Genomic DNA, 27,745 nt, shown 5'->3' on the forward strand with positions numbered 1-27,745 from the left:
GTCTCTTTAGTGTCCTGCGTTTTTAGAACTGTGACCTTAAATGCCTACTTTCTGTAAGCTGTTAAGGTCTTAACGACCATTCCACAGGTGCATGTTAATTAATTGATTATGGTTAATTGAACATGCATGGAAAACATTGTTTAAACCCTTTACAATGAAGATCTGTAAAGTTATTTGGAATTTTAAAACATTATTGTTGAAATACACAGTCCTGAAAAAGGAACGTTTCTTTTTTTGCTGAGTTTATAACAACTATTCACCATCATTCTTCTCGAGGTTGTTTATAAAAGGCGTCATATCCGTTCTTCCCAGAGATCTCCGTGGCTTGAGGGGCGTCTCCATCGCCCCGCCTACCTCCATGTGACTTTATTTCCCAGAAAGCTGTTCGCCCGAAGTGATTGGCCCACCGGCGCATCAACACTAGCATGCAAGAAACAGCTGAGGGCGATATGTCTGCTTTTGCGATGTCAAATAGTAAGAGAACTTTTAGTACATATCTCCGGGTTAAATGTGTAGCAAACTGTAACTTCATCATTGTTAAGATTTGAAATTTTGTTAAGAATCTTGGGTATCGAATTAAAAGTTTTAAAGCATTTAAAGGGTGACCTCATAGTCATTTGTGATATAGGCGTTTTGACGGGTGTATCACCCCTAAAACGTTAGTTGCTGATTCTGTTGTTTAGAAAGTGCCTCATTGCCAAAAAAAATATATCAAAGCGGTGTTTGCTACATTTAATTACAACTCATGTCTGACAGCTGCATATGCGTTCTTTTTTCATAAAACGAACACGCACATTTTTACTAGTAAATCTGAAGTGAAATTAAATTGTGTCCTATCATCATTTCCATGAAATTACTGTATTACCTTTGCGACCGATGTTGGCAAGATAAACTCCTGTCAGCATTCGATCCCGAATTGGCATAGCTTATTCCCGCTGGTTCTGTATCGTTTCTACAATGTCATCTATAATATCTCGTATTGTTTCGTATTGTAGCAAGTATACCCCGGTTTGGAAAGCGGCAAGATATACTAACCAGATCTGATTTACATTAAAGAATCGGCTGATCTTTGGTTTGGCTGCCCCTCCAAGTTCCCTTTTACTTTGGAAGACACTCAAAGTAGCTAGTTTATTATTGCCATGGTGGTTTTATATTTAATGGAAGGAAACTACAACTGTTTTGATTAGATTAACTGACTAGTGAATGGTTTGCTGTGCACATTTGGTTATTTATATTTCCTTAGAGTACCATACTATACAATTTCTTAAACTCATGTATACATATACTGTAATTGACTTGCCAAGGACAATCTATTGCATAATTGTTGGAGTTTGATTACATATACAGTATTTATGGTTTCCATTTTAACATCAGGGTACCCTACCTATATTATAAATGGGATTATTTGAGTGGGTTTATTTAAAGTACCACCTTGTATAGAGAGCACCAAAGCTTTAAAGATATAATGATTTTGTCTCTGCTTTCTACACGTTGGAGCATATTCAAGTTCAAGTTTGTTTTTATGTGTACTTAGTTCAATGAAGTTCCTACTTGCCATTCTCCCACAGATTAATAAAATAGCAGTGTGATACAAACAAATGAAAATGAATAAAACACTGTAAAATAAATACAGTATCACAAAATATATAAGATGTTCAAATTGGATATACTGATGTAGTTAGTACACATATATGACCTGAGGATAGGAACTATTAATGAACTTAGTGGAATGACTGAGAAATGTCATAAACCATTTGCCAAAATAGAGGAGAGGGAAAAGTAATTGTGTAAGTATAGCCGAGGTAATCGGTAGTACTTTTTGCCTTTCTAAAACCACTTGTGTTATAGATGTGCTTAACAAAAGAGAGTTGTGTGCCAGTAATATTTTATTCCAAGTTCTCCATCTTATATAGTCATTTGTCGTGCTCACCTGGGCAGCTTTCATACCAGTATGTGATTCAGCCAGTGAGGATGAACTCCACTCTGCACTTGTTGATGTTGTCGAACATAGATGGATGTGTGAAGTAAAGACATTGCTAAGATTTCATAATGATACCTGGCAGTTTGAATGTGATGATGAAGGTTCACAGAAATTTAAATCTGTTGACCTCCTCTACAACATTCTCACAAATGTAGATGAAAACATAGTCTGCCTTCTATGTTTTGAGATATATGGTACTGTATGTCCAGCCCCATGCTTTAGCTGGCATCAATGTCCTGAAACCACTGCTTTAGAAAGTCAATCTGATCTATTTAAGTCTTTTCATCTTTGTTGATGAACGGTCCTAAGATGCTGGTGTTATCAATGATTTTAATGATGTAATTGGAACAGTGTCTGGCAGCACAAGGGTAAACAAGAGTTCATAACATTCTCAAAGCCCACTTAGTCCAGTTTAGGCTTACAGGTGTCCAGAGCCTATCCCAGCAGCAGTGGATGCAAGACTGGAACAGCCCTGGACAGGACTCCGTGAACCACAGCTCACTCAGATACACCCTCTCACATTTGTGTAGGGGTTTATTTGGAATTGCCAATGAACCTGAATATCTCTAGGAACATGGGAGGAAAAAGTTCAGAGTTTTATGTGCAGTCTCCACAGAGACAGCAGCCATGAAGTGGCAGTGCTAACCACTGCACCAATGTGCCACCCATTTTTAAAGAGTACCTCTTTTAAAACACACAGATTTATATTTTTAAAAACTGGAGAACCAGGTTCTTTTAAAAAAATCTGTTTTTTTTTTTGCAGAATTTAGAATAGGGCTTATCCAGTTAATGGTGTCTTCTGCTAAACTGGAAAACCTGAACAGAGCAACGAAGCTGGTGAAGGAGGCAGCAGAGCAGAAGGCAAAAGTTGTAGTGCTACCGGTAAGTAACCTTCAATCAATATGTAAAACTGTCAGTGGTTTTGAATAATTTGTATCTCATTCTGTTTCAGAATAATCTTTAGTGTAACTATTGATGATGGATTTAATTTTGCAAGTGATCTGTGTAATTTCTGCCACCAATGATTTTGTTTTAAGAGAAGACTAAGGCTATAAGCAAAGTAAGGTGTAGTTCATCTTCTACATATATTGAAGTAATTGTTATTGCTTATTAAATTTCAATTTAAACCTGTAAAAGCAGGGAAATCTTGCGACACACAAGAAAATAGGTTGATTGTGTTTACAAGTATGCACATGCCAGCTCTCACTTGTTTTCCATGTATTAAATAACCAACTGTATAAAACCTCGGTGAACTTTCCACTAATTGTAGGTAAACACAAATTGTTCTAACTAGTTAACTGTACTGTGGTGGGTAGCGCCCTGCCCAGGGATTTTTTCCTGCCTTGCGCCCTGTGTTGGCTGGGATTGGCTCCAGCAGACCTCCTGTGACCCTGTGTTAGGATATAACGGGTTGGATGATGGATGGATAGTTAACTCTAAATGTACAATTTTTTTGTCACGGTAAGACCCTAGGGTGGCTGTATTTTTCCTTTTAGACTCTTTATTTTGTAAATCATAATGGAATCATCCAAATACCATATTCTTGCCACACTGTCAGGATTGAATGCTATTGTATTTAAATACTCCCTTTCTTTTACATCTGTGAACCTAGGCAATTCGAGAGAATGACACATTTATTTACGTACATAATGTCCCCTAAAATAGAAACAAAATACAAATATCAGTGCTGGCGAAGTAATATTAATACAACCTGGACATTATTAGCCTACCAGGTGGCTGTCCATCATAGTGTATTTTGATTGATCTCTGGTCTGAATATGGACTGGTATGGCTGTTGGATAGCACTGCCTTCTCCATGAATGGAGCTGCTGAGAGCAAGCAAGAGAGAGAGAGAGAGAGTGAAATGTCCTCTTCTCACGATTGAAAATGTCTGAGAGAGAGAGAGCTTGCTGCATGCAATCTTCCACTTATTGTGGGGTTGCAGTATTCACCAATGAAATCGCTCAAGTATGACCCACCCCCCCAGTTCAACTGCTTTGTTCCTGCAGTTAATCATTCTCTCAAATTTCAGACAAATGAGAAAGAAAAGATATACTGGTAATTGGGTCTTCAACTGACTTCTCAAATCAACTTCTCTTCCATAGTCATAATTTTACTTGTCCTTTTCTGTCCAGGCTTTTTTCCTGTAGAGATGGACTCCTGTAATATAAAATTCCCCTGTCTTTAATATTTGGAGCTTCCTCCTTCCTTCACATAATACTCTCCTGTAACACAAAGTTCTTATCAGTGATCACATTGATAAAACTTTGGGGAGGTACAATGGCTTATTTTTAGTAAGCTGCTTCTTTCTTGAAGTCAACAATTCATTCCTTAAATGACATTATACAGGTGTCAGGAAAAGTAGGTTTACAGTTGTGAGTACGCCAGACACAGAGTTTATTCCTGTATTATTATTTATTTAGTATTTATTGTATTTGTTTGTCTTCATATTTTTCGTAGTTGTCTTATTATTGTTATAATTAAAGTGTGCTTGAGTGTAGCAAATAGACTACAAGAATGTGTAAATAATGCAGGCCAGCAATTGGAGCACTTATGAGAATACACCTAAGTGCACTGTGCCATTGTGACATTCTTTTGAGTTAATAAAGCTATTGTAGTAATCATAACCTGCATGTTTTTTTTTTCCACAAAAACAACTGTAAACCTACTTTTGTTGACTACTGCATAATTTGGTTATCAATTCTGTAAATATTACAAAATCATAGCGAAGTGAAACAATAGCAAAATAATATAACAAATCAGTGTTTCAAAATCAATTGCATTTGTTTAAGCAATTAACTCAGTTAATTTCTGTTCTGTATATTTTTTATTTTTGAGCATTTTTTTAATCACCATAGCAACCATCCAAATGAAAAATTCTACCCGCATTAATACTTAGAAACCAGGATATTAGAACCAATAATCCTTTCAGCCTTTCTTTTAAATATATTTTTTTTTCTACCAGATCACTAAATGCTGTTTATCTTAGAAACATACTTGTGATGTAGCAATGATGAGTTTGTGCTGTAAAAAGCCCTTATTGCCTGCTTGTGAAAACATTACTTTTTATTATTTATGGATAAAAGGCAGGAACCAACTGTGGATGAGACACATGTCTTACTGGCACATGTTTAACAATAAAATTCGAAGGGTTTTAGTGAACGGTGTTTGACATCATACCTGTTTAGAGCTTAAGGCATAATCATTTTATACAGTTACCATGCTGGTGGTTTTCTTAGGAAACATAGGAACAGGTGTAAGGATAACCTCAAATAAGCTGATTTATATGTTTCTATAGTTCATTGTGTTGTGGCACCAGAGTTTGGCAGTATGTTGTGTATTGATTGTAAATGCAACAAAGAATTTCACTGTGCTCTGAAAGCATGGCAATAATGCACACAATTAGATCAGAATTTATTAAGCCATTACGTGCTTCCTCGCTTTCAGCTCCACTTTTTATAACGCAGGCAAGGAAATAGCAGTGAGGTTATAGTGAGGCAGTGAACAAGGAAATTAGGGAGAGAGCGTACCTTAGTGAGACTGAGACACCTACTTTTATAGTATGGTTGTTCAGACTAAGAAAAAAAATGTCAGAACTTTCTCAGGGTTGGGACATAATATTGTGAATACAATAAGCAATTTTTATCATCATTTATAACAGTTGATAATGTCAATTAGCACATGCAACTTGATGGTGTTATTTGCATCTTGGCTGACAGGCATGTTGGTAGGCTGGTAGTGCAGAGAGCATTGCGTTTAAAACTGAAAGACGTGTTCTAATTGTTCTTTTCTCTTGGTTCCTACTGGAGTGGTGACACAGCTTTTTGTGGTGTTTTAGTACCTCCAATGTTGAATCCCTCAGCAAAGGAGTGATCAATAAATTTGATGGTCAGTTACGTCTTGGCATTTGCTAGTTAGTTGCCACACATGTAACTAAAAACTGTCTTACTCTGTGTTGTTTAAATAGGTCATGTCCAGCTGAATAAAGTTTTTCCCATCCACCTTTTGAATGTTTTTCTATTTTATTCCCCTTTCACACGTTGAAGTGAAATGGCTAAAAACAAACAGAAGCAGGCAGAATCAAGCTACTTTATCAGCCACTTGATGCCTGCCATAGCATGGAGTTAAAGACAAAAAGAGCAAGCACAGCAAGTGGCCAAGACCAGAAAAAAGAATGCATTCTCCAAACATTTACACCCTGGCTCCCAATGTTTAAGCACCATCCATGTACATTAGCATAAAATATGGAATAAACTGTGGAGAATTTTGAATCGCTCTACCAGACATTCTAGTGGCATACTGCAGTCTACATTACCTTCCAATACTTAGCCGAAATCACCAAGAATAAGATGAACAATAAATCTGCCTATTTTGAGTTGCTTGACATTATTTATAAGTTCAGATTTCATTTTAAGTATTTACATGCTTCTGATTCTTTATATAAAACATTCACCAAATGTCTTGGAATTTAACATCTCTACTCTGAACTTCGTTGAAAAGAGTGGATGACCTTGTTCCATAAGAAAACATAACTGTACCTGTGGGTCAGTTTCTTGGTTTTAGGCCATATGGATATGGCGAAACTGTTGATATAAATTTTACCTCTTGCATTCCTCATCAGAAAGGAAATGTTTGCAGGGATGAAAATACTATTAATGTGTCTATGCAGTTGAAATCGAAACTTCCAGTGCACACTGCGCTCATTTTATGCCAGCATTACAGGTGAAAATATTCTGCTCTGTGTGTAAATCATTGATTCAATCGGCCTACACTTAAGTGGTCTTTTGCAGCAGAAATCTAATATTGCTGGCAGATAGAAGTCTTTAGTGGAAAAGATGATGACCTGATGTGGCCATGATGCTTCAACCACATACAATTCACTCTTCATTGCTTGTTAGTGCATACAGTAAATGTACTTTTGTAAGAAGTCTCTGCTGAATGGTCTTAGATTACCCTTTCTCTGTTGAACCTTGATTTGTTTAAGCTAGTAGTATGTTGCCTAAATGGGCAAAAACGCTTTTAGCAATAAGTTTTGCCTTTGGCCTGAAATGTTAAAATTGATTATTTTAAAGCTGATTGTGTTTTTTACAACTAGCAGTAAGTATATTGAAATTATATCATGTGTTATGTTTTTTCAATAAAAGTCTGTTATTGTTTATTTTTGATGTGTGGTCTTTTAAATAAATGATGATGTATTTTTCTTTAATTAAATGCTGTTTCTAACTAAAACTTGACAGTTGTTCCACCTAACATGTACTATATGAATATAAGGCTTTTTTGACATTTCAGTCACAATAATTTTGTACAGCACTCTCCTGCAATGTAAAATGAAAATATAATAGATTTATTTTTATTTTCAACAATTAGGAATTTTACTCTGCACTTTTTTTACAATTTCATTGTAACACATACAGTATGACCAAATATTTTTCCCAGTCTGGGATAATAAAATTTTCCATCTTAAATACTTAAAGACCGTTGATGTAAATCTTACCCATTTAGCTTCAATATACAGTAACTGTTAAAACAGTCATCATGTGGTACCATTGTGAAATGCTTAAATGTCTTATTACTGTTTTAGTATGGTATACAGATTTTTCATAATTATATCCATTAAAATATAAGTGATATGCAGTTTATATGTAATTAATGTTATGATATATAGTGTTAAATATTAAAATTAATTTTTAGTAATTTGCAGTATGATAGATTATACAAAATTAAGTGATCTAGTTTTACACAGGAATGTTTCAACTCTCCATATGGAACAAAATTTTTTCCTGAATACGCTGAAAAGATCCCAGGGGAGACTTCACAAGTACTTTCTGAAGCTGCCAAGGAGTGTGGGATTTATCTTGTTGGAGGTGAGTCGTGTTGGGTCATTTTGCTTGTTTGACTGTCATTTTTTTCCCCTCCAGAGAGACCCTTATTTATGTGTTTATATATCTTCAACCATAATAAAGATGTCCCTATATATTAGGGTGGCACTTAAATGGGTGTAAAAATTAAATGTTGCAATTTCTCAACTCTTAACACCTGAATGTTTTGAATGTACACATTACATGAAAGGCAAAAAAATTTGTTTCATTTACAGCATTTTTACTGGTGTTACAAAGTATGGAAAGTTTCAGAGATAAATGAAATTCCATACATGTGATGCTTACTATTCAAAATATTCATCATAGGTTTAATGTTGGACACTAGTATACAAAATTAAAATACAGTGTCTCTGCAGATTCTGAATAGCATTCTACTGTGCTTTTACAGATAACAGTAAATCAAAATTGTTTTGCACAACATTTACAATTGTTAACTAGAAAATGACTAGATTTTCTACTGTCAGGAAACAACTTCCTGTGCCTTTCAACTTTCTGTAGAATGTATTGTTTTTTCTCCTTATCAGTTGTTATTGCAAAGTTATAATCCCTGAATAAGTGCAATGTCTATTTTGGCAAAGTCATTTACAACTCGCAGTTCTCTGACACGACGCACAGCTGCTTGATAGTCTGGGCAAGCATTCCATTCATTTGACCTAACCGAAAGATAGTCGGTTGGTCGCATCAAACTTTCGATCAGTTGCTACACAGACTGTGTAAAAAAAATTGTCTCCATTGGATGCCACCTTATGACAACTTATATGAGCAATTGGCTCATCAAGCAGCCACACTGTACTCTGCCTGCATGTCAAAGGTGCTGACAAATTGCTGCCATGTAATTACATGAAAATCAAACAAAACAAATGGTGCAAGCAAATTGCAAAGTAGACATTGAAAACGTTGACCCTAATTATAATTATGCAGTAACTTTAAGTAATAAGTATAGAGGATGTAAAATAAGAACACATTTCCATAAAATAATATAAATGCTATTAGTTAAGAAACAACTTGTAAAAAGCTCACAAATTAAAAACTCACCCAATCACATTCAAAAAGCAAATTACTGTAATTGTTACAAAGAGTAAACAACAAAATGGCAGGCAATAGTGATAAAGACGTAAATTTCAAAGGATATTGTAAAACAATAGTAAGTATCATAATTTACCTGCAGTTAGTACGGTAGTAAAACCAACATCTGAAGTTGAAACAACACCAAAAGCAATTCTAGTTCAAGCTGAATGTGACACCGCTAGATTTTTTTTTTTTTTTTTAAATCCGTAAAATTTTATGGAAACAGACAGCAAGCACTTTGCAACTGAAAAAATGGTTCAGACCTTAAAAATTTTAAGTCATTTTAAGTGCCACCATACTACATATTGTATCCTTTAACTGTGACTGTTCTCTTGTCATTATATGGACTCATGTCTGTCAATTGAGTTCCTTTTGATATTATGACATTTTTATAATGACGTGCTGTGAACTGCTGCAGCACCAGTATTATTTTTAGACAATACCCTATTCATATTATCACATAGTTTTATATTTAGTGCTCTTTATGTTTGTGATAATCTTTGAATAAAGGGAAAAACACAAAAATAAGTTAAGATGCTGCATATGGGGAAAAAAAAACGGTGAGGAAGAGACAGACAGGCTATAGTATGACATAAGATCTTGAAGAAAAAAAAAACCACGAACCCATGAGCCCACTCTTGTGTGAAATTTAATATTTGAAACAATCAGGCCAGCTGGTTATTGAGTCCCAAGAGCACACAGACAAACATGTCTTTTTAACTGTCAGAGATCTTTATATTTCATGTACAGTTTCAAAATGTGGAATCACTCTGTATTAACATTGTTGCTTCTCAGATATTCTTTTGGGATGTGTGTAGTGTCTGAGACCAAGAAGAGTATTCAAGTGAAATCAACAAACTGTGCTAAGCTTGAATGGCTACATTTTCTTCTGCTTAGAACTGCCATTATACCCAATATACTGATCCTTTCATCCTGGGTGGTAATCTTGACTATCAGTAAAAAGAATCATAATGTAATGCCAAGCATTGAATGATTTCTAGTTATATTCTGAATTGGAAGCTGGCAGTAAAAGAAAGAAAATATGTCAGAAAAAGGCAGGGGTAAGTTTATGGCAGTGTTCGTCAAACTTTTTCCATTATAGTATTCCTGAGTTCTTCCAACCTTCTGCTCAAGGTCCCAGCATTGTAGACTTGTGTATAAAGAGATAACAAAAGAAACAATACAAAAAGTAATGAAAGCCCCCTACAATAAATGTCTGATTTTTGACCATCTTTGCTGCTAACTACTACACAAAAGAAAAGTTTTAGAATTTATCCACTGAGCAATACAGAACATTGGCAATGCGGGTATAATTAACCTAGAGATAATTGGCTTGACCCTTGGGTTGACCTGCTGTCACAAGAATCTTAACCATTTGGGACTTGCAGAGGCCTAGAGCAGCACTGAGACCAATAGAAGCAAAATGGATAACATGTCAACCTAACTGTGGTTACATGCATTTTTAGTTAAATAACACATCAGTACAAAGAAAGATAATATTACAATCACAGAAAACCAAGAATGTTGACAGGGTTTCAATTGGGAGACATGGGGAAAAAAAATTGTACCCACATATGAGCCAGCAAAGCCAATTTAGAAGAAACCAACATCGCTCTCTTTATGATTAATGAATGAATTATGAATGAACCTAGGACCCAGCTTCTTACATGACATATATATACATATATATTAAAATTAAAAAAATTTGGAGGATAACCACACCTTGTGACCTATTGTGAATGGAGGAGACACCCTGCAAACCCTATTAGCTACGGCCTTGAACTTGGCAATGGAGACAAATGTTCCCTAACGAGGAGCCAACGATTATGTAAAGAGGTCTAAAACTGAGTCAAAGGTGATTTTAAACTGAAAATCGCACGCAAAGTTGACATTTGAAAATAGGCATTAAATGTGTTGTGTGCAAATTCAGCAAAAGGGAAAATGTGAACCCATTCAAATTGGGAGGCTTTAACAATGCAGGAAGAAACTGAACAACTAAACCATTACATTCCAGGTGATAGCCTGAACATTAGCAATGCAGGCATATTTAATCCAGAGGTAACTGGCCTGACCCACAGGTTGATCTGCTGTCATAATAATCTTGAACAATTCGGATGCACCGTGGCCCAAAGTGTTGCTGAAAGGAAAATGGATTACATGACAATCCGACTGCAGTAGTGTGTGTTTTGCACCAAAAAAAACCATAAAATACAACAGTGTTTTGATTATTATTTCAATTTATTGAACCCAGTACTTACAAATGCAATGCAATAAACAAACATTGTGTATCATGAACACTCACATTGTTATTCACTCTAGGCCAAATAAAGAGGCAATTCAACAATAACAAGTCTTTGAATTGTTGAAGAAAACTCTTTGTAAGTTCTCACATACAGACTCTATCCAAAAGACATCCTGGGGTCCTTGCACTGTATACAGCTTGGAAAATAACTATTAAACGTTTTTCTCCATTGACATGAAATTTACACTAGATGTCAGTAACAACCCAATTAATCCACACATACAAAGAAATCAAAACACAAAAGTCCATAAATTAAGGTATTTGTAGTAAAGTGGAATGACATAGGGGAAAAGTATTGAACACATGAAGAAAGGGAGGTGCAAAAAAGCATGGAAAGCCAAGAAACCAGCCGAAATCTGTCAGTATTTAGAAAGCAATCCTGGCCCCTATCAGTGCAAATTAATATCAGCTGGTTTAGTCCTAATTGGTGGCTTATTAAAAGGTTTCTCATTAGCATGGTGTCACACAAGAAGCATCTTGTCATGGGTAAAAACAAAGCACTCTCTCAAGACCTTCTCAACCTTACTGTTGCAAAACATACTGAGGGCATTGGTTACAGATGTATTTCTAAACTTCTGAATGTTCCAGTGAGTACCGTTGGGGCGATAATCCAGAAGTGGAAAGAACATCATTCCACCATAAACTGTCCACGACCAGGTGCTTCTCGCAAGATTTCTGAATGAGAAGTCACAATAATAATCAGAAGAGTTGTCCAAGAGCCAAGGACTACTCGTGGAGAGTTTTAGAAAACCCTTAGCAGGTACAGTTGTTTCAAAGAGAACAAGTAATGCACTCAACCGGTACAGTCTCTATGCACTCTCGCCACACAAGACTCCACTGCTGAAGAAAAAGCATGTTGAAGCTCGTTTTAAAGTTGGCTGCACAACATTTGGATAAGCCAGTGAAATACTGGGAGAATATAGTCTGGTCAGATGAGACCAAAATTGAACTCTTTGGATGTCATTGCATACACTGTGTTTGAAGGAGAAATGGCACTGCACATCACTCCAAAAACATGCTGTTTTTCAGCATATGGTATTGGCTGTCTTCATATAATTGAAGGAAGGTTGAATGGAGAAATGTACCGGGACATTCTTGATAAGAATCTGCATGAATCTACCAGGATGCTGAAGATGAAACGAGAGTGGACATTTCAAAAATACAATGATCCTTAACACACAGCCAAGGAAACTCTCAATTGGTTTCAGAGAAAGAAAAAGCTGCTACAATGGCCCAATCACCCAACTTGAATCCAGCTGAAAATCTATGGAAAGAACTGAAGATTAGAGTTCATAGAAGAGGCCCCGGAACGTTCACGATTTGAAGACAGTTTGTTTGGAAGAAAGGGCCAAACTTACACCTGAGCAATGCATTGTGGTGTAGCGGGTCCACAGCTCGGGTTGAAAAGGCCAGTTTTTTAAATAGGTAATCTCTGCATGGTGGTTTGCACCCAAAATTGATGCTAGGAGCTGCTAATCGCCACACCTGAACCATGTCCACATTACAGTATATATAATAGGAATGCGAATGTGGAGGGGGAGAGTAAAAAGAAAAGGGAATGGAGGTTAAGGAAGAAGGCAGCTGGAAGTGAGTGAGCGAGCACAGACTCACGTATGTTTGCAGGCAGCTGGGAGAGGCAAGCCCTAGCGGGGTGTTTGGCCAGCACCTAGGGGCCGACGGTAGTGGTTGCTCCTGCTGAGTGCTTGTGTGGAGCAGGAGTGACCAGGAGAAGGTTGGCTTGCCACAATGAAGGCAGCTGGAGTCGGAGGTTTGGAGTAGAACCCCAGCGTGAGCGTCCTGGCTGTTGTGGGAAGCCAAGTCTCGGTCTGGCGAGGGCTGAGCGAAGCCAGGGATTGGGTGGCCACCAGACCAGCCAAATGGAGAAGGTCAGCTGCAGGTAGGATGACTCCCCTGGTGCATAGCCTGGATGGGAGAAGCAGGGGAGTCGCCAGTAGGAAGAAGGCACCCGGCTTTGTTTTAAAAAAGGACTGCTTCCAGCCATTGTTTTTAACCAAGTTTTAAAAGGATTTATTTATTAGATTTTAACCTCCACTGTTCACTTTTAATTGGATTATTTATTTAAGGATTGTTTATGAACACTGAACTATTTATTTGAACTCTTTGTTTTGGCTTTGGTTTTTTTTTATAAAAGCACATTTTTGCTCCATCCCCTTGTTTCGTGATGTCCTCATTGATCAGCTCATCCGGTTACATTTGCACATTTTGCTCCATCCCCTTGTTTTGTGATGTCCTCACTGATCAGCTCATCCGGTTACATTACCGACGGTGTCAGATTCAAGAGCTCTCAGAAGCTAGACGGTAGCCTGAAGCAGAACCCGCATCATCACATGCAAGCGACTAGTTTCTTCATACGGGAGGCGTCTTGAAGCTGTCATTACCAACAAAGGCTTTTTTTTACTTAGTTTTATAAAAATTTCTGTAAGCGTATTCAATACTTATTTCCTGTGTCATTTCACATTATTACACAATCTTTTTTTATGTTATTATTTGTTTTGATTTCTTTATGTGTGGAATACTTGGGTTGTTACCAACATCTGGTGTAGATTTCATGTCAATAGCCCTATTAGAAGTAATAATAATAATAATAATAAATTTTATTTATACTGCACTTTATATAAACAATCTCAAAGTGCTGCAGAGTAAAATAAAGTAATAAAAAAAACCCTAAAAAAAATACTTCAATAATAAAATATCTTTATAAAAGACAAGTTTCTAAATCTCATTTAAAAACATCAATCGACTGTGGGGCTCTCAGGTAATCTGGGAGGGCGTTCCACAGTCTCGGAGCCACAGAAGAAAAGGCCCTGTCACCCATGCTGCTGAGCTTAGTTCTGGGAACTTGAAGAGTGTTAATGTGTACAGAGCGGAGGGTACGTGAAGAAGTATGACAGGTAAGGAGCTCCTGTAAATAATGGGGGGCATGCCCATAAATACACTGATGAGTAAGGAGGGAAACCTTATACTGTATTCTAAGTGAAACAGGGAGCCAATGAAGGGTTTTCAAAATAGGAGTGATATGGTCATACTTTCGCACCCTCATCACAATTCTGGCAGCACAGTTCTGAATATACTGGAGTCTCTGGATACTCTTACCAGGAATTCCGATAAAAAGCGCATTGCAATAGTCTAACCTGGAGGAGACAAAGGCATACACAAGCCTCTCTGCATCCGCCAGAGTAAGTATAGGGTGGAGTTTAGCAATGTTCTTGAGATGATAAAAAGAAGATTTACAAAGATATTTAATATGGGTATCAAAAGTGAGTTGAGAATCCATCTTAACACCCAAATTAGTGACAGTTCTAGAAAGAGGAATGTTTTGACCAGAGAACGTAATACCAGTAATGATAGAAGAACGAAGATGATGTGGTGTGCCAACTAAGATGGCTTCTGTTTTGGATCTGTTCAACTGAAGAAAGTTAAGCCTCATCTATGCCTCTATCTCCTCCAAGTAGGTAGTCAAAGTAGATGTTGGCAGGGGAGCATTAGAGGAGGTGGGAGTAGTCTTGAGGTAAAGCCGAGTGTCATCAGCATAACAATAGAAGGATAAACCATGTCTGCCAATGACAGTTCCAAGGGGAAGCATATAGATGTTGAAGAGAATAGGGCCCAAAACAGAGCCTTGTGGGACACCACAGGTAACATTGTGGATATAGAATTTTGTGCTACCCAAGGCAACGTACTCAGTTCTACCAGTCAGGTATAATATAAACCAGTTAAGAACATTTCCAGAAAGTCCAATAGTGTATTGCAGGCAATGAAGGAGAATGTTATGGTCTATCATGTCAAAAGCAGCTGTCAGATCAAGAAGGATAAGTAGAGAAGGAGAACCAGTATCTGCTGTCATTGGAAGGTCATTAGTAACCCTGACCAGGGCTGTTTCAGTACTATGGCCAGGGCGTAAACCAGACTGAAACTTCTCAAACAAGTTATTCAGTTTGAGGTGATCATGAAGTTGAGCTGCAACTATTTTCTCCAGAACTTTAGAAAGAAATGGAAGATTGGAGATGGTCCTATAGTTAGAGAGAACTTCAGGATCAAGGGTGATTTTTTTCAATAGAGGACTGATGACAGCAGTTTTTAATACAGAAGGAATATGACCAGACAAAAGAGAATGATTTATAATCCTAGTGATAAGTGTAGAGACAGCAGAGATGTTGGCCTTCAGCAGAGCTGAAGGGAAAGGGTCCAGGGAACTAGTAGACGATTTCATTTTCGTGATAACGGCCTCCACCTCTTCCCATGTGGTAACAGAGAATAAGCAAAGGGGCTGAACAATCTCAGACAATGAATCGAAAGTTGGAAAAGGCACTGTGTCTATGGTAGAGAGATACAAACGAATGTTATCAACCTTTTGTTTGGAAAAAATTGATATGCATGTTGCACCTCTCATCGGTAATCTCAGAGTAAACAAATGAAGGAGGTTTTAGAAGGTGATTTATAGTTGAGAAAAGCTTTTTGGGATTCTTGGCACTATTACTAATAATAGTGGAATAGAACCTGGACCGTGCAACCTTCAAAGCTTCTGCATACGCCCTCTTATGTTCCCAATAAGCCTGTTTATGAACCGTCAATCTAGAAGCCTTAAGTCGCCACTGAAGGACACGCCCAGCCGACTTCATTTTACGCAGCTCACAGGTATACCAGGGAGCTGAGCAAGAAAATGAGACGGACCTAGATGTTAAGGGGGCGTGAAGGTCCAGGAGTTTGCTTAGGGAATGGTTGTAGAAATCCACAAGGTCATCAACTTTGCAGGAGCTGGTAAAATCAGAGGAGAGACGTTTAAGGTCCAAGGCCAAGGCATCCACATTAATGTTCTTCAGATTTCTGAAATGAATCTGTCGTTTTGGTTTGGTGCAAGAAGGGGATAAAAGGCCGCTCCATTGACAGTACTTTATGATCAGAAATACCAATATTATATACTTGTAGATTACTAATTGAGACAGCATTTGAAATGACCAAATCAAGTGTATGACCCCTAGAATGTGTAGGGACATTAACATATTGTTTTAAATTAAGAGAATCTAACCGCTCAAGGAAATCAGCAGTGAGATAACCAGTGGGATTGTCAACTTGAATATTTATATCTCCAAGGATTATGATGTTAGCAGAAGTAGCACAAAGTGTGAAAAGATCAGTCATTTCCAGGATGAAGGCAGAATTGGGTTTTGGAGGTCGATAAATAAGGAGAACAGTCATGGAAGTGGGGGCTTACATTTAAATGCAAGGTACTCGCAGGAAGATATTGCAGGTAGCAAGTTAGGGGACCCTAGTACTGTGCACTGCCTCCAAGTAGCTTTAGCCAGAAGGACAGGCTTCATTTAGAGCAGAGTAAACCTCTGACTGGTGCCAGGTTTCTGTTAGACACATGAAGTCAAGTCCTTTCTCCCTAATATGTTTTTCAATCAATTTGGATTTATTACCAAGGGATTGAGAATTAAACAATTCAAATTTGACCAATAACTGTGGAGTAAATCTCTGTACAGGTTGTAAAACATTAAAATCCACTCCACGCAGCTTAAAATCCGCTCCATCACACATTTCCAACTGAGGATGTAGGGCTATCGCAGCATTTTTCACAATGGCTCGGGTATTTCCCATGCTAGAGTGCAGAGATCTCGCAATACTTCCAATGTTAATAGCAGTTGGAGCAACAGTCCTCTGATGTTCAAATGTGCGACGAGTGACCAGAAAGATGGAATGCTGGTAGCAGAGCACTTTTGCTGATTATGAAAGATAAACTTTCGACCAGAGCCTCTATGAATGTACCGAGGATGGCGAAGAAGCCCAAGTTCTTCAACAATAGGGATAGCAACTTCAGCATTGGTTCCAGGATTAAATCGGCGAAGTTGTCAGCTGGAATACCTGAACAACATTCTGACCAAATGGAAGGAATGCCATCCAGACAGCGCTGTAAAATCCAAAACGGATGACAACACCGTATATCCAGGCACCAGGGGCCTCATGTATAAACGGTGCGTACGCACAGAAATGTTGCGTAAGAACTTTTCCACGTTCAAATCGCGATGTATAAAACCTACACTTGGCGTAAAGCCACACACTTTTCCACGGTACCTTATGCCTTGTTGTACGCAAGTTCTCCGCTCGGTTTTGCAAACTGGCGGCACCCAGCGTCAAAGCAATGGTACTGTTCTTGTGTGATTACTCATTATTTTCATGACACGGCTTTATAAATACACAGAAACTAACCGCATATTGTTTATTAGTGTAATGCATCTGATTGTAATTAACTTGTAGCAATATAATGGTCCAGGGAACAGCCATAGTATTCCAAATACCATAACTGCTTTAGCGTTGTTACTCTCACTTCTCCTTCTTCTTCTTCTTCTTCTTCTTTCAGCTCCTCCCGTTAGGAGTTGCCACAGCGGATCATCTTTTTCCATATTACTCTCACTGCACGACTCGGAGTATTTATATCACTGTATCTGAGTGTGAATCACAGCAGCAGCTGATCGGAAAGAGAATTATCGGTATACAGCTTTAAGGACACGCTGTCTCAGCCACTGCAAAATTTTTAAAGCCTTTCCTGTACGGACCTCGCGGTTCAGAAACAGTTTAATCCCAAGAACTTTAAATGCACTCAATCAATTGCTCCTTGTAGAACGGTTTGTACTTATAAGTACAATCACCCCACTGTAAACTTGCACTACAGTTATAATATCTCACAACCTGGGCCACTTTATAAAGCGCGTATTTACATATGATGACGATATCATTTTTTAAGGTGAAATGCAGCAAAATATGTTCATAAAACTTTAACTTCATTTAAATAATCTATATTCTTCACTGGGAGTGTCGTGAAGGATAGAATAATTAAACATGTACTACGAAGATATTTCAATGTTCTTTAAACGTTTTGAAGAATCGGCGCTAAGCTTACAGATGGCTTAACGTCTATTACAGAGCTGATTGTATGGCGATCTGTTACTTGGGGAAAGAAAAGCACTGACTGCAGTGGCGGCTACGCCAATATATATTGAATATAAAACAGAAAGAGAAAATAACAACACAGCTAAAAGCGCAGCGACAAATTTCGACAAAAGATAATGCTTGTCATGAGCACGAGGCTCATGAAACACGTTTAATAATGTGCTTTAGCTCCTATCATCATGAAAATGATATCATGTATACATCTCAGTATTTTAGTTATTCAGAGAGCTGTAATATCACAAATGTAATGGACTCTGTGTCCAGTTGGAGGAAGAGAGCCAGTTTAAGAAGCAAGTAGTGATTCACACACATAGATCACATACGATTAGAAGATCAAATACAAAACAAAGCATTTAACGTGCTACTTTAATTACGATGTAATTTTGAGAAACTGGTTAATTAAACGATTTTAAGATGAAGTTTATAATGTTCTACTAAATGACAAAATAAACTACGTGATTAAAGTGGAAAATTCGAGATTAAAGTTGACATTTCGTGCCTTTTTTCTCTGTACCCTAATAAACTTTCATATGACACTCAGACAGTGGGCTTACAACACTTCTTTTCACGGCAACTTTGATATGTGACTTCTTTTTTATTTCCGGCACTGTGCGATTTTGTGAATGTGAGCTTTCAAGTTTCTCCAACACGCTATGTCACTCGATCAACTTCATTTTGTTGATTATACCACGGTTTATTTGAACAAATAGTATGTTTTTCCTTTGCCTCCACTTGGTATTCGCTGAAATTCTTATATTTTCCCCATGCTTTTCCCATTGTCTTTTCACAGAAGGCTGAGCTTAAGGGCGATTTATATTGATTTGCATATTCAAATAGGCGTAATTCTGGGAGGATCTGGGGCGTTACATAATGCGCGTGCACGAGCGTTAGTTTTCACGCTGATTGGGATTTATGTAATTGAAGGACGTGGAAGTTGGAGTACGCACAGATTCCTGCATCTGGATTTTTCTGTGCGTAAGCACATTTCGGCTTTTGTGCTTACGCCATGTTATAGTGCGAGTTCTACGCACGGCGTTATACATGAGGCCCCAGGTGAGTAAACAAGAAAATTTGATAAAACCCATAAAATCCACAGCAGACGGCAAAACAGTGTATCCGGGCGTCAGGCGAATAAACAACAACAACTTAAACTTAAACCCAGACTCCAAACAAAGTCAGGGGGAGAAGTGGCGAACATTAAACGCCAGCGTCTTCTCCCCAATTAGTGTTTGCTCTCCAAGTATATTTACTGAGGAAAACGTTGACACATTCAATACTTATTTTACTCCCTGTATATATGTACTTTACATACAGTATGTGTTTGCTCTGTATCTCTCTTTAAATATATATATTTATAAAAGTTTAAAAAAAAATATTGCATACAACTTTTAGAAATTATGAGGGTTCTTTCTAATTTTGAGTTTTTACACTATTGTTTGGAAAACAAGTGTGTCACTTTGGCATCACTTATTTATTGTGATGATATTTGATCTTTACCTTAGCTTGCATCTTGCCTTTCAGGATCCATCCCAGAGGAAGATGGGGGAAAACTTTATAATACCTGCATGGTATTTGGACCTGATGGCTCATTACTTCTGAAACACAGGAAGGTTTGTACAAGTCATTTTAACCTCCAGGGTTCTGTACTCTATCAGATGTTTCTAATGTAACTGATAATTTACTCAGTAATTTGTTGCTTTATTTATTTACAAACCAGTTTAAAGCATTATTGCAAAAATGTTTCAGTAGTCATTTTCACCTGGATACTGCACATAATTTAACACTGGCACAGTGGTAAACTAAAGAAAGATGGTAAACAATCTAATTAAAATAAAAGTGACAGTTTTGAAGAAGTGGAGAAAGATAAAGATGCATGTGCTCCAGTTTTGGTAAAAATATACACTCAGCTGTGTTATATGTCTGTGTCACCTAGTGTCTGGGGTTGAAAGATGTTGTAGAAAATAAAGGTTGATTGCTTGTTCTTCCTTTTTATGCCTTCTGTACTCACTTTAACTGAAGTAAATCCTTTGAATACTCTGATTTAGTTTAGAATGTTTATATGATGCATGGCTAAATAATTCTGTATAATTGTTAAGACTGGAAAATTGTTGAACTGTTTTTTATTATTTGTGAAAAATTATTGATTTAATAGTTTAATGTTAATAGATAGATAAATAGATAGATACTTTATTAATCCCAAGGGGAAATTCACAATTAATTGGCAATATGGTTTGCTTTAAAATAAAAGAAACACTCATGCACACATACTTATATAAACATAACCTCCTCAAACCACTTTATACTATACGAGGGGAAGTCAAGCTAAAGTTAGAAAATGGAATTTATCAGAAAATGTAAAGAACCTTAACAAGACTGATAATGTCATTTCTCAATGTATTCTCCACCCTTCTAAATGCACTTGGACCACCTGCCTGGAATTGCCTGGGTTTCAGCAGAATAAAAAGTTTTGTCTTGTCCTCGCAACCACTTGTGCTCTGCTTTCTTCACGTCATCATCTGTCTTGAATCGACATCCACCCAGCTGTTTTTAAGGGACCAAAATGGTGCCAAATCTGGTGAATAAGGCACATTAGGCAATACCTAAAACTTGTGGTACACAGTGTGTGGGCAGGCATTGTCTTGCAGCAAAAGGACTCCTTGAGACAGCAGTCCATGCTGCTTAGATGAACTTTTATTACTATTCCTTTTCTTGTTATTTAACTCTTATGCCTCACACTGAGTCGACAGCACCTTCAGTTTCTTGTTTTTTTGTGAAAGTGACAATGACAATAAAGACCTATCTATCTATGAAATAGCCAGCTTCACATTGGTCTCCAGCAAGTCACAGTAACTTACACTAGTGACTGTAGTAGCCCTCGGCATGTAGTGTTTTGACAATTACTCTGGTGCACGAGTGGTTGTGAGGACAAGACAAAACTTTTAATTCTGCTGAAATCCAGGCACTTCCAGGCAGGTGGCACTAGTGCATTGAGAAGGGTGGACAATACATTGAGAGATTACATTATCAGGGTTGTTAAGGTTTGTTACATTTTCTGATAAATCCCATTTTCTAACTTTAGCTCTTGACTCCCTCTCATATATTATATATTTTTCAATAAGCCTCAAAAAGATGTAAAAAATCATTACTTTGAGATACTTTTGATAATAGTATTGCTTGTGTTTTTATCTGCATGTAATGGTAGCTTATGTAATTTGATTAGAGGCAGTAATTTTAACATTTATGAAAAGTTAAAGATCAGGCAGATAAGTCAATATACCTGGAGACTTAGGACCAAGTCTTTTCTGTTTTTAAATTTGAATTTGTTCTTCTATTTTAAAATTAGATCCATTTGTTTAACATTGATGTTCCAGGAAAAATCCGCTTTCAGGAATCAGAAACACTCAGCCCAGGAAGCAGCTATTCTGTGTTTGACACTCGTAAGTCCTGGTATATTTTAATTTGATCTCTACTGAAGTCTAGCATGAGAGAATGGAATGTTTAATACTGGACCAGAAGCCTGCTCTCCTTTACTGTTTTTAGTGTCCTGTCATCAGAAATGTGTGAGACTGCTTAAATAAATGGCATTGTCTTTGCAGCTTTTTGCAGGATTGGAGTGGGTATTTGTTATGACCTTCGTTTTGCAGAACTGGCACAGATTTATACTCAAAAAGGTCAGATAAGTGATATTTTGCTTCTGAATTCTTGTTTCTGCATTCTTCACTGAAGCACTGTGCATCACTTGCTTATTTTAGAGAAATATTAGCTATTTGAACTTTTTTCAAACTCATTCATGAGTGGTAGGGGTTTGTGATTACAATTCATTTATTGGATATTATTTGTCAATTTATGCAGTGAGTCTTTGCTGAAAGTACAGATATTTATCTACATTTTGAAGAAATGTATTTTTAGATTTGTTTTCAAGGTGTTTTTTTGAAGAATACTTAGAATACTTTTCTATTTTGAAGGGCAAGTCTCTATTTGATTGCAGCCTAAAATTTACACCCAGCTTTATCACACCAAATCGCACCTAATAGCCCCAAATCTTTTAACGAAATAATATGCCAGGCATTTATATTACTGGCAATTTCTCTTTCTCAAGGATGCCACCTGCTAGTTTATCCAGGAGCCTTTAACATGACCACTGGACCAGCCCACTGGGAACTGCTGCAGAGGGGGAGGTCAGTGTTGGTGTCAGGTGGGCACTACCCACTTATTTCTATAGTTGATAAGCTACTTTTCTTTTGTAATTATCTTAATTGTTTTGTAAATAACTTTATGGCAGCATAAACTGTGAAATGCACTCTAAAACTGCTGCAAAATGGCAGTTTAAGAATGCTTTGTATCAATGATTTATAAAAGCAGCACAAAATGTGTGAACTGTATACAGAGAAGAATCTGTAAAATGATATACTGCTTCATTTAAAATTCTTCGGAATAGTGATGAATTGCAGGATGGTTTTGACGATAAAGTTGCATTTTGGGAAATGCATTTTTTATTTTATTTTTTTGAAAAACTTCCAGCTCTAGCAATAAGGACAAATGACAGCATCTTGTGATTGTAAATAATAACTTAAAAAATACCACATTTATTGTAGATGTGTCAGTCATGTTTATATGTGATTTACTGCTTTTTTAATATGTTTAAAGTGACCTTAAGTTTATTTTATATATTATGCATCTGTATTATAGACTGTGGCTACCCTAAAACTATAAAAATAAAGGTATTTTCTCTGTTCCAACATGTCAGTGAGTCTTCCATTAATATAGCTTCCTTCAAGGCATTCAAGATGCTTAACCAGCTTGTACACTAAACATATGAGTGTGTTTCTGTGTACTATGTCGTAATGTCTCTCTACTATTAAAAAAAAAAAATCTTAGAAGGAGATGAGACGTGATTTTCTCAGAGAGACACTTTCACGTCCTGCGAGATGAGTCTTTGTGCCAAGAGAATTAACCGGGTCGGAAATAAATGACAAAGCAGAACATCATAAAGAATTAATTCAAAAATGTTGGTGCAGTACACATGCAGAGCAGGTTACAGATAATGGAAGTATGAAAATTCGAAAGTCTTAAAAAAAAAAAAAGAATTCTAAAGATCGCATTAGCACAAACAAACGGAAATTATTACTCGGTGAACAGCGAAAAGAGATCGAATGTATTATACGGATTTAAACTGTAAGTCGGAGACCTGTAGATCATCTAATTAGTGTTGCCATCAGGGAAATACAAAGTAGTGTTTCTTCCCAATGAAGAGGCATATCTGTGGGAATTAAAAGATTTGTTGTTTGGTGAAATTGAAATCTCGCAAGAGAAAATTTTAAGCCCCGCAAGACAAGAGCTTATGCACAGAGATTTGAAAAAGTCCTGCGCACATAACCACACACATGGTTCAATCTTTTCTCATTTGCATGAATGCTATTGTCAGACATATTTCTTGTAGTGAGAAAGAAACAATATTCATTCACTGGTGGTTATATGTTGCATTGTCACGATGTAATTACAAACACAGAATCAAAATTCAATGCAATATTGATGAAAAGGTAAAAGCGAGAAGAGATTGAATTATATGGACATAGGTGATATGACAGAAGTATGTAGATATTGTTTGGCTTTAAACTTTAAGTCGGAGACTTGTAGATCGTTTTATTCCATCAGGGAAAATTAGTGTTTCTTCCCAATGAAGAGGCCTATCCATGAGAATTAAAAGTTTTGTTGTTTGGTGCAAGTGAAATCCACATACTCAAGCGACAGAAACGCCAAATTGCTGGCGCTAAGTGCAGGTGGGGGGCGGGGGGGTTGTCTGGCAAGCAGGGGGCAAAGCCCCATAGTACATTAAAAATGTTAAGTGCTTCACAGAGACACTTGCTGTTTGAGCTGTTGTTTCAAGTAATGACTTTTCTTTTGGTCCTCTTTCTAACTTTTAGTCTTTTATGTTAGTAAATAATTCCTTTTATGCAAACACTTTCTCTGTCTCTGTCTTTTGCAGGGCTATAGATAATCAGGTTTATGTAGCCACGGCATCACCGGCCCGTGATGAGAAGGCTTCCTATGTAGCTTGGGGCCACAGTACAGTGGTCAGCCCCTGGTGAGTTCCTAACTGAATCTACCTCCTCCATAACTGGCACCTTTAAAGCATATGCATACATCATACAGAGAAAAAGTATCCTAAACAGATATAATTACAACAAACAAGGCAACGCACAAATCTCAGATAAGTGAAGATATTTTTATTGGTGGAAGTCAATTCCTTGTGGGTCCTGAAATTATCTGTTCTTTTTCCAGCATTAGAAATTCTGAACAAAATTGTACTTATCTTTATATGCAGGAATAAACCTCAAATCATAAGAGGAAAAGGGATGTTTTTGTTTTCTTTGTTTTGTAATATTAAGTGGAATTAAGTAATTGTTTGATTGGAAAATTCAGTGTGGTATAATACTTCAAAATATTACTTAATGGATTTATTTCTAATAAAAAATATTTTTTTTTTTGCAAAATAGTCATATTAAAATTCATCAAAGATCCACTGTACTTTTGATTACCTTTTCATAAAAACAATGCATATAATTGACGCAAGTATTAAAACGTGACACTCAGAGAAGCACTGGCTTGACTGTAGTCTGATGACCTCCCTGAAGGCACAAGTGGAAACCAGTTAGTCACCACAACATCACCACGGCTCACATAAATTATTCTTCTGTTGGCATCGGTTCTACATACTGAGCAGGAGCCAAAAGTTAATGAGTGGTTCTAGAAACATTTGGGATGCTAATGAGACATGAACCCGTCTGATTCTGAAGGGTAATTGTACAGTGAAATGAATGTTCTGCTTTGTGACTGTAAGTAACCCTCTGGCCAATCTGTAAGATTTCCCGTCAAAAACTTCAGCCATAATCATAACTCTAATACTCAGCTAGTGACATCTTCAATGGAAATGCATATCTGATTTTTTTTTTCTTTTCTTTTTCTAGCATAGAGATTCCTATTATTACTTATGCTGGGTTATTAATATCTAGTCCTCTTGTTAGATTGTAGGAAGAGTAGAGGATGGAAATTAAAATATAAACAAGCCAATAGGTACAGTAGCAATCTTGTTTTTAATTTCAGGGGAGATGTGCTGGCCAAAGCTGGTTCAGAGGAGACCATAGTATACGCCGACATTGGTAAGTAGCACCTTGCACCATCTTCACATTTGAGTTTTAACTATCCAAACCTGACTCGCTGTTTTTTTTTTTTTTATCCTTCAAATTCATAAATGATGGAGAATCAGTGTTAGGCACTGCATTCATTAAGTTAGTTATTTGTGGAGTTGATGCTTTAGTTTTGTGATTTTGAGGATTTTTACAATGCCTCTACCACAATATAAGCATCTTCAAAGCACCACTCAACGTATGCTCTTTGATTATGATACTTGTATCTAAAAGACTATTTTATGTCCTGTTTTTATAACTAGATTGAAGTATGAGATATATGGGGTGTTATTTTTTGTTTAAAATCTTGGGCTTCATGCTTTTTCTTACATTGTCCTTTTCTCCTTATTGTAGATATGCAGCATCTGACTGACGTCCGGCAGCAGATTCCTCTTCACACTCAGAAGCGTCATGACCTTTACAAAGTGACTGCCATTCAGGAGGGATAGAGTACTCTGCATCCTGAATATTTTAGGAAGCTCCCAGAATGAATTTGAAAAGAAAAAAATGACAAAACCAGCAAGAAAGTTGTTCCCTTACTATCAATCAATAAATAGATATTGCTTGCTATTTTAGAACTTGGACACTAAGCTGGTTAGGATGACCTACTGATCTGGTTTTACTAATCACGGTCTTGTAAGAGAAATTATTCAAAGCCAGTCGGGAACTTAAGAAGATGATTAAGTTATGCTTGAGATTTTTTTATTCATTAAAGTAACAATGGTACTGTATGTATTCAGAACAAATCGATCACACTAATAGTTATTTTTGAATGTAAGATTTTCTAATTAATAAGAAAGAGTGTTAAAGGAGAATTTAAATATGAATGATTAGATTTGGAATACATCAGAATTGTTGATTTAAGAAGATTCTGAAATTATTTTTATTTAACAATGAAGTATTTAACAATCCATTATAAAAGTTGCTTAAATCAGTTTTGGGGTGGGACAGATCTTATTTTAGCAGCATCCAGTGCAAAGCAGGAACCAACGCTGAACAGGCTGCCAGTCAGACACTGGGCAGGGTCACACAGCCACCATATACAGCACCGGTGTGGAGTCATCAGTTAAGATGTGTTACATGTTTGAGATGTGTGAGCAGAACTCGCATACATACTGGTAGAACAGGCTCAACTTGAACTGTAAAGCAGAAATACTACCCATCCAGACCCACCATGAAATTTGCCACAGTAATTTTTGTTTTTTGAATGTTATTGGTGAGTGAGAGCCTAAGCCAGCAGCAAAGTTCTGGATTAGTTGATGGTCCCTTATTGAACCCTCACAACACTTACTGAAGAATTGTATTGAGTAAGGATCATTGCTGTTGTAGGTCACAGTTGGCATTTCCTATTTTGCTAGGCTTTTTAGGTGCACACAAGGCCTGTTAAGACAGCAGATTTAACAGGATACAGAAATCCAGCTTTACACCCAACCTGTGTTTATGAGAAAATGGATTACCTACAGCTCATAACATTCTTGGTCAGCCCTGTACTTCTTCTGATAACAGATTTAAATCGGAGTTGAACTGACTGAACTGGCAGAATCCTTGAGACATGGGGGCGTCTAATAGACTCTCAAGTTTGAACAAAAAAACTATAATTCAGTGAGTGACAACTTTGATTGACAAAATAACATGCCTATGAGCAGTCACTGGTTCTGTAACTGGAAGTGACCTCGATCCAATCTCCAGAGGTTACTCCCTTCTTTAAAAACTAGCTGAATTCATCTCTTCAAGGTTTGCTCTCTCTCTCTGCCTGAAACCAACAAGACTTTCTCTGTGGAACACAAAGCAGACAATCTCTTCTCTTTATGGACTTGAATGCTGAGATCTGCTTTGCCAGATCAAGCCAGTGACTGAGCCCAGTTTAAGAAGACTTGAGTAAAGGCTGCTGCTTAAAGAAGAGAGCTTCAGAGCCTAAACTCTTCTGCCAGAACAAGTAATGCTTTTCCTATAAAGTTGCAGAGGACACAGCAAAGAACCTGAGAAAAACATAGCACACCATGAACAAAGAACCACATCACAAAGAGGAGTACACTTAAACCCAAACCAACAATAGCGACAACTTCACATTTCAGAGCTCATTCTCAAAAACTGTTTATCTGTGTCATGATAAATAGAACTCTTAAGTAGCCAATAAACAGTCAACCTCTTCTGTGTTGCACGTTTGTCTTGTTTTGCCCTGTCTTTTATATCAGTATATATGCAGTTATCAGATTTCTATAATCCTTGTCTTTATCAATATATTGTATTATTTTGCTTCTTGAAACAAGTGTGATTCGGTTACCTTGATAAAATTCTAATGGTTGGAAATCCCTCCAACATGTCAAAGGCAAAACTGATAATAAATTAACCAACTTCA

General features: G+C 37.0%; 1 protein-coding gene across 1 annotated transcript; it reads left to right on the plus strand.

Annotated features, from left to right (window-relative positions):
* Window positions 1-389: 389 nt before the first annotated feature.
* On the plus strand, window positions 390-27,745 carry nit2 (nitrilase family, member 2). The gene is made up of 10 exons (XM_039744999.1): window positions 390-474; window positions 2,745-2,863; window positions 7,725-7,845; window positions 19,721-19,809; window positions 21,543-21,636; window positions 21,796-21,870; window positions 22,299-22,377; window positions 24,186-24,284; window positions 25,304-25,359; window positions 25,741-27,745. The coding sequence occupies exons 1-10, from the start codon at window positions 426-428 to the stop codon at window positions 25,833-25,835; spliced, it is 876 nt and encodes a 291-aa protein (XP_039600933.1). The 5' UTR covers window positions 390-425; the 3' UTR covers window positions 25,836-27,745.

Source organism: Polypterus senegalus, chromosome 2, assembly GCF_016835505.1.
Source record: "Polypterus senegalus isolate Bchr_013 chromosome 2, ASM1683550v1, whole genome shotgun sequence".
NCBI lineage: Eukaryota > Metazoa > Chordata > Cladistia > Polypteriformes > Polypteridae > Polypterus > Polypterus senegalus.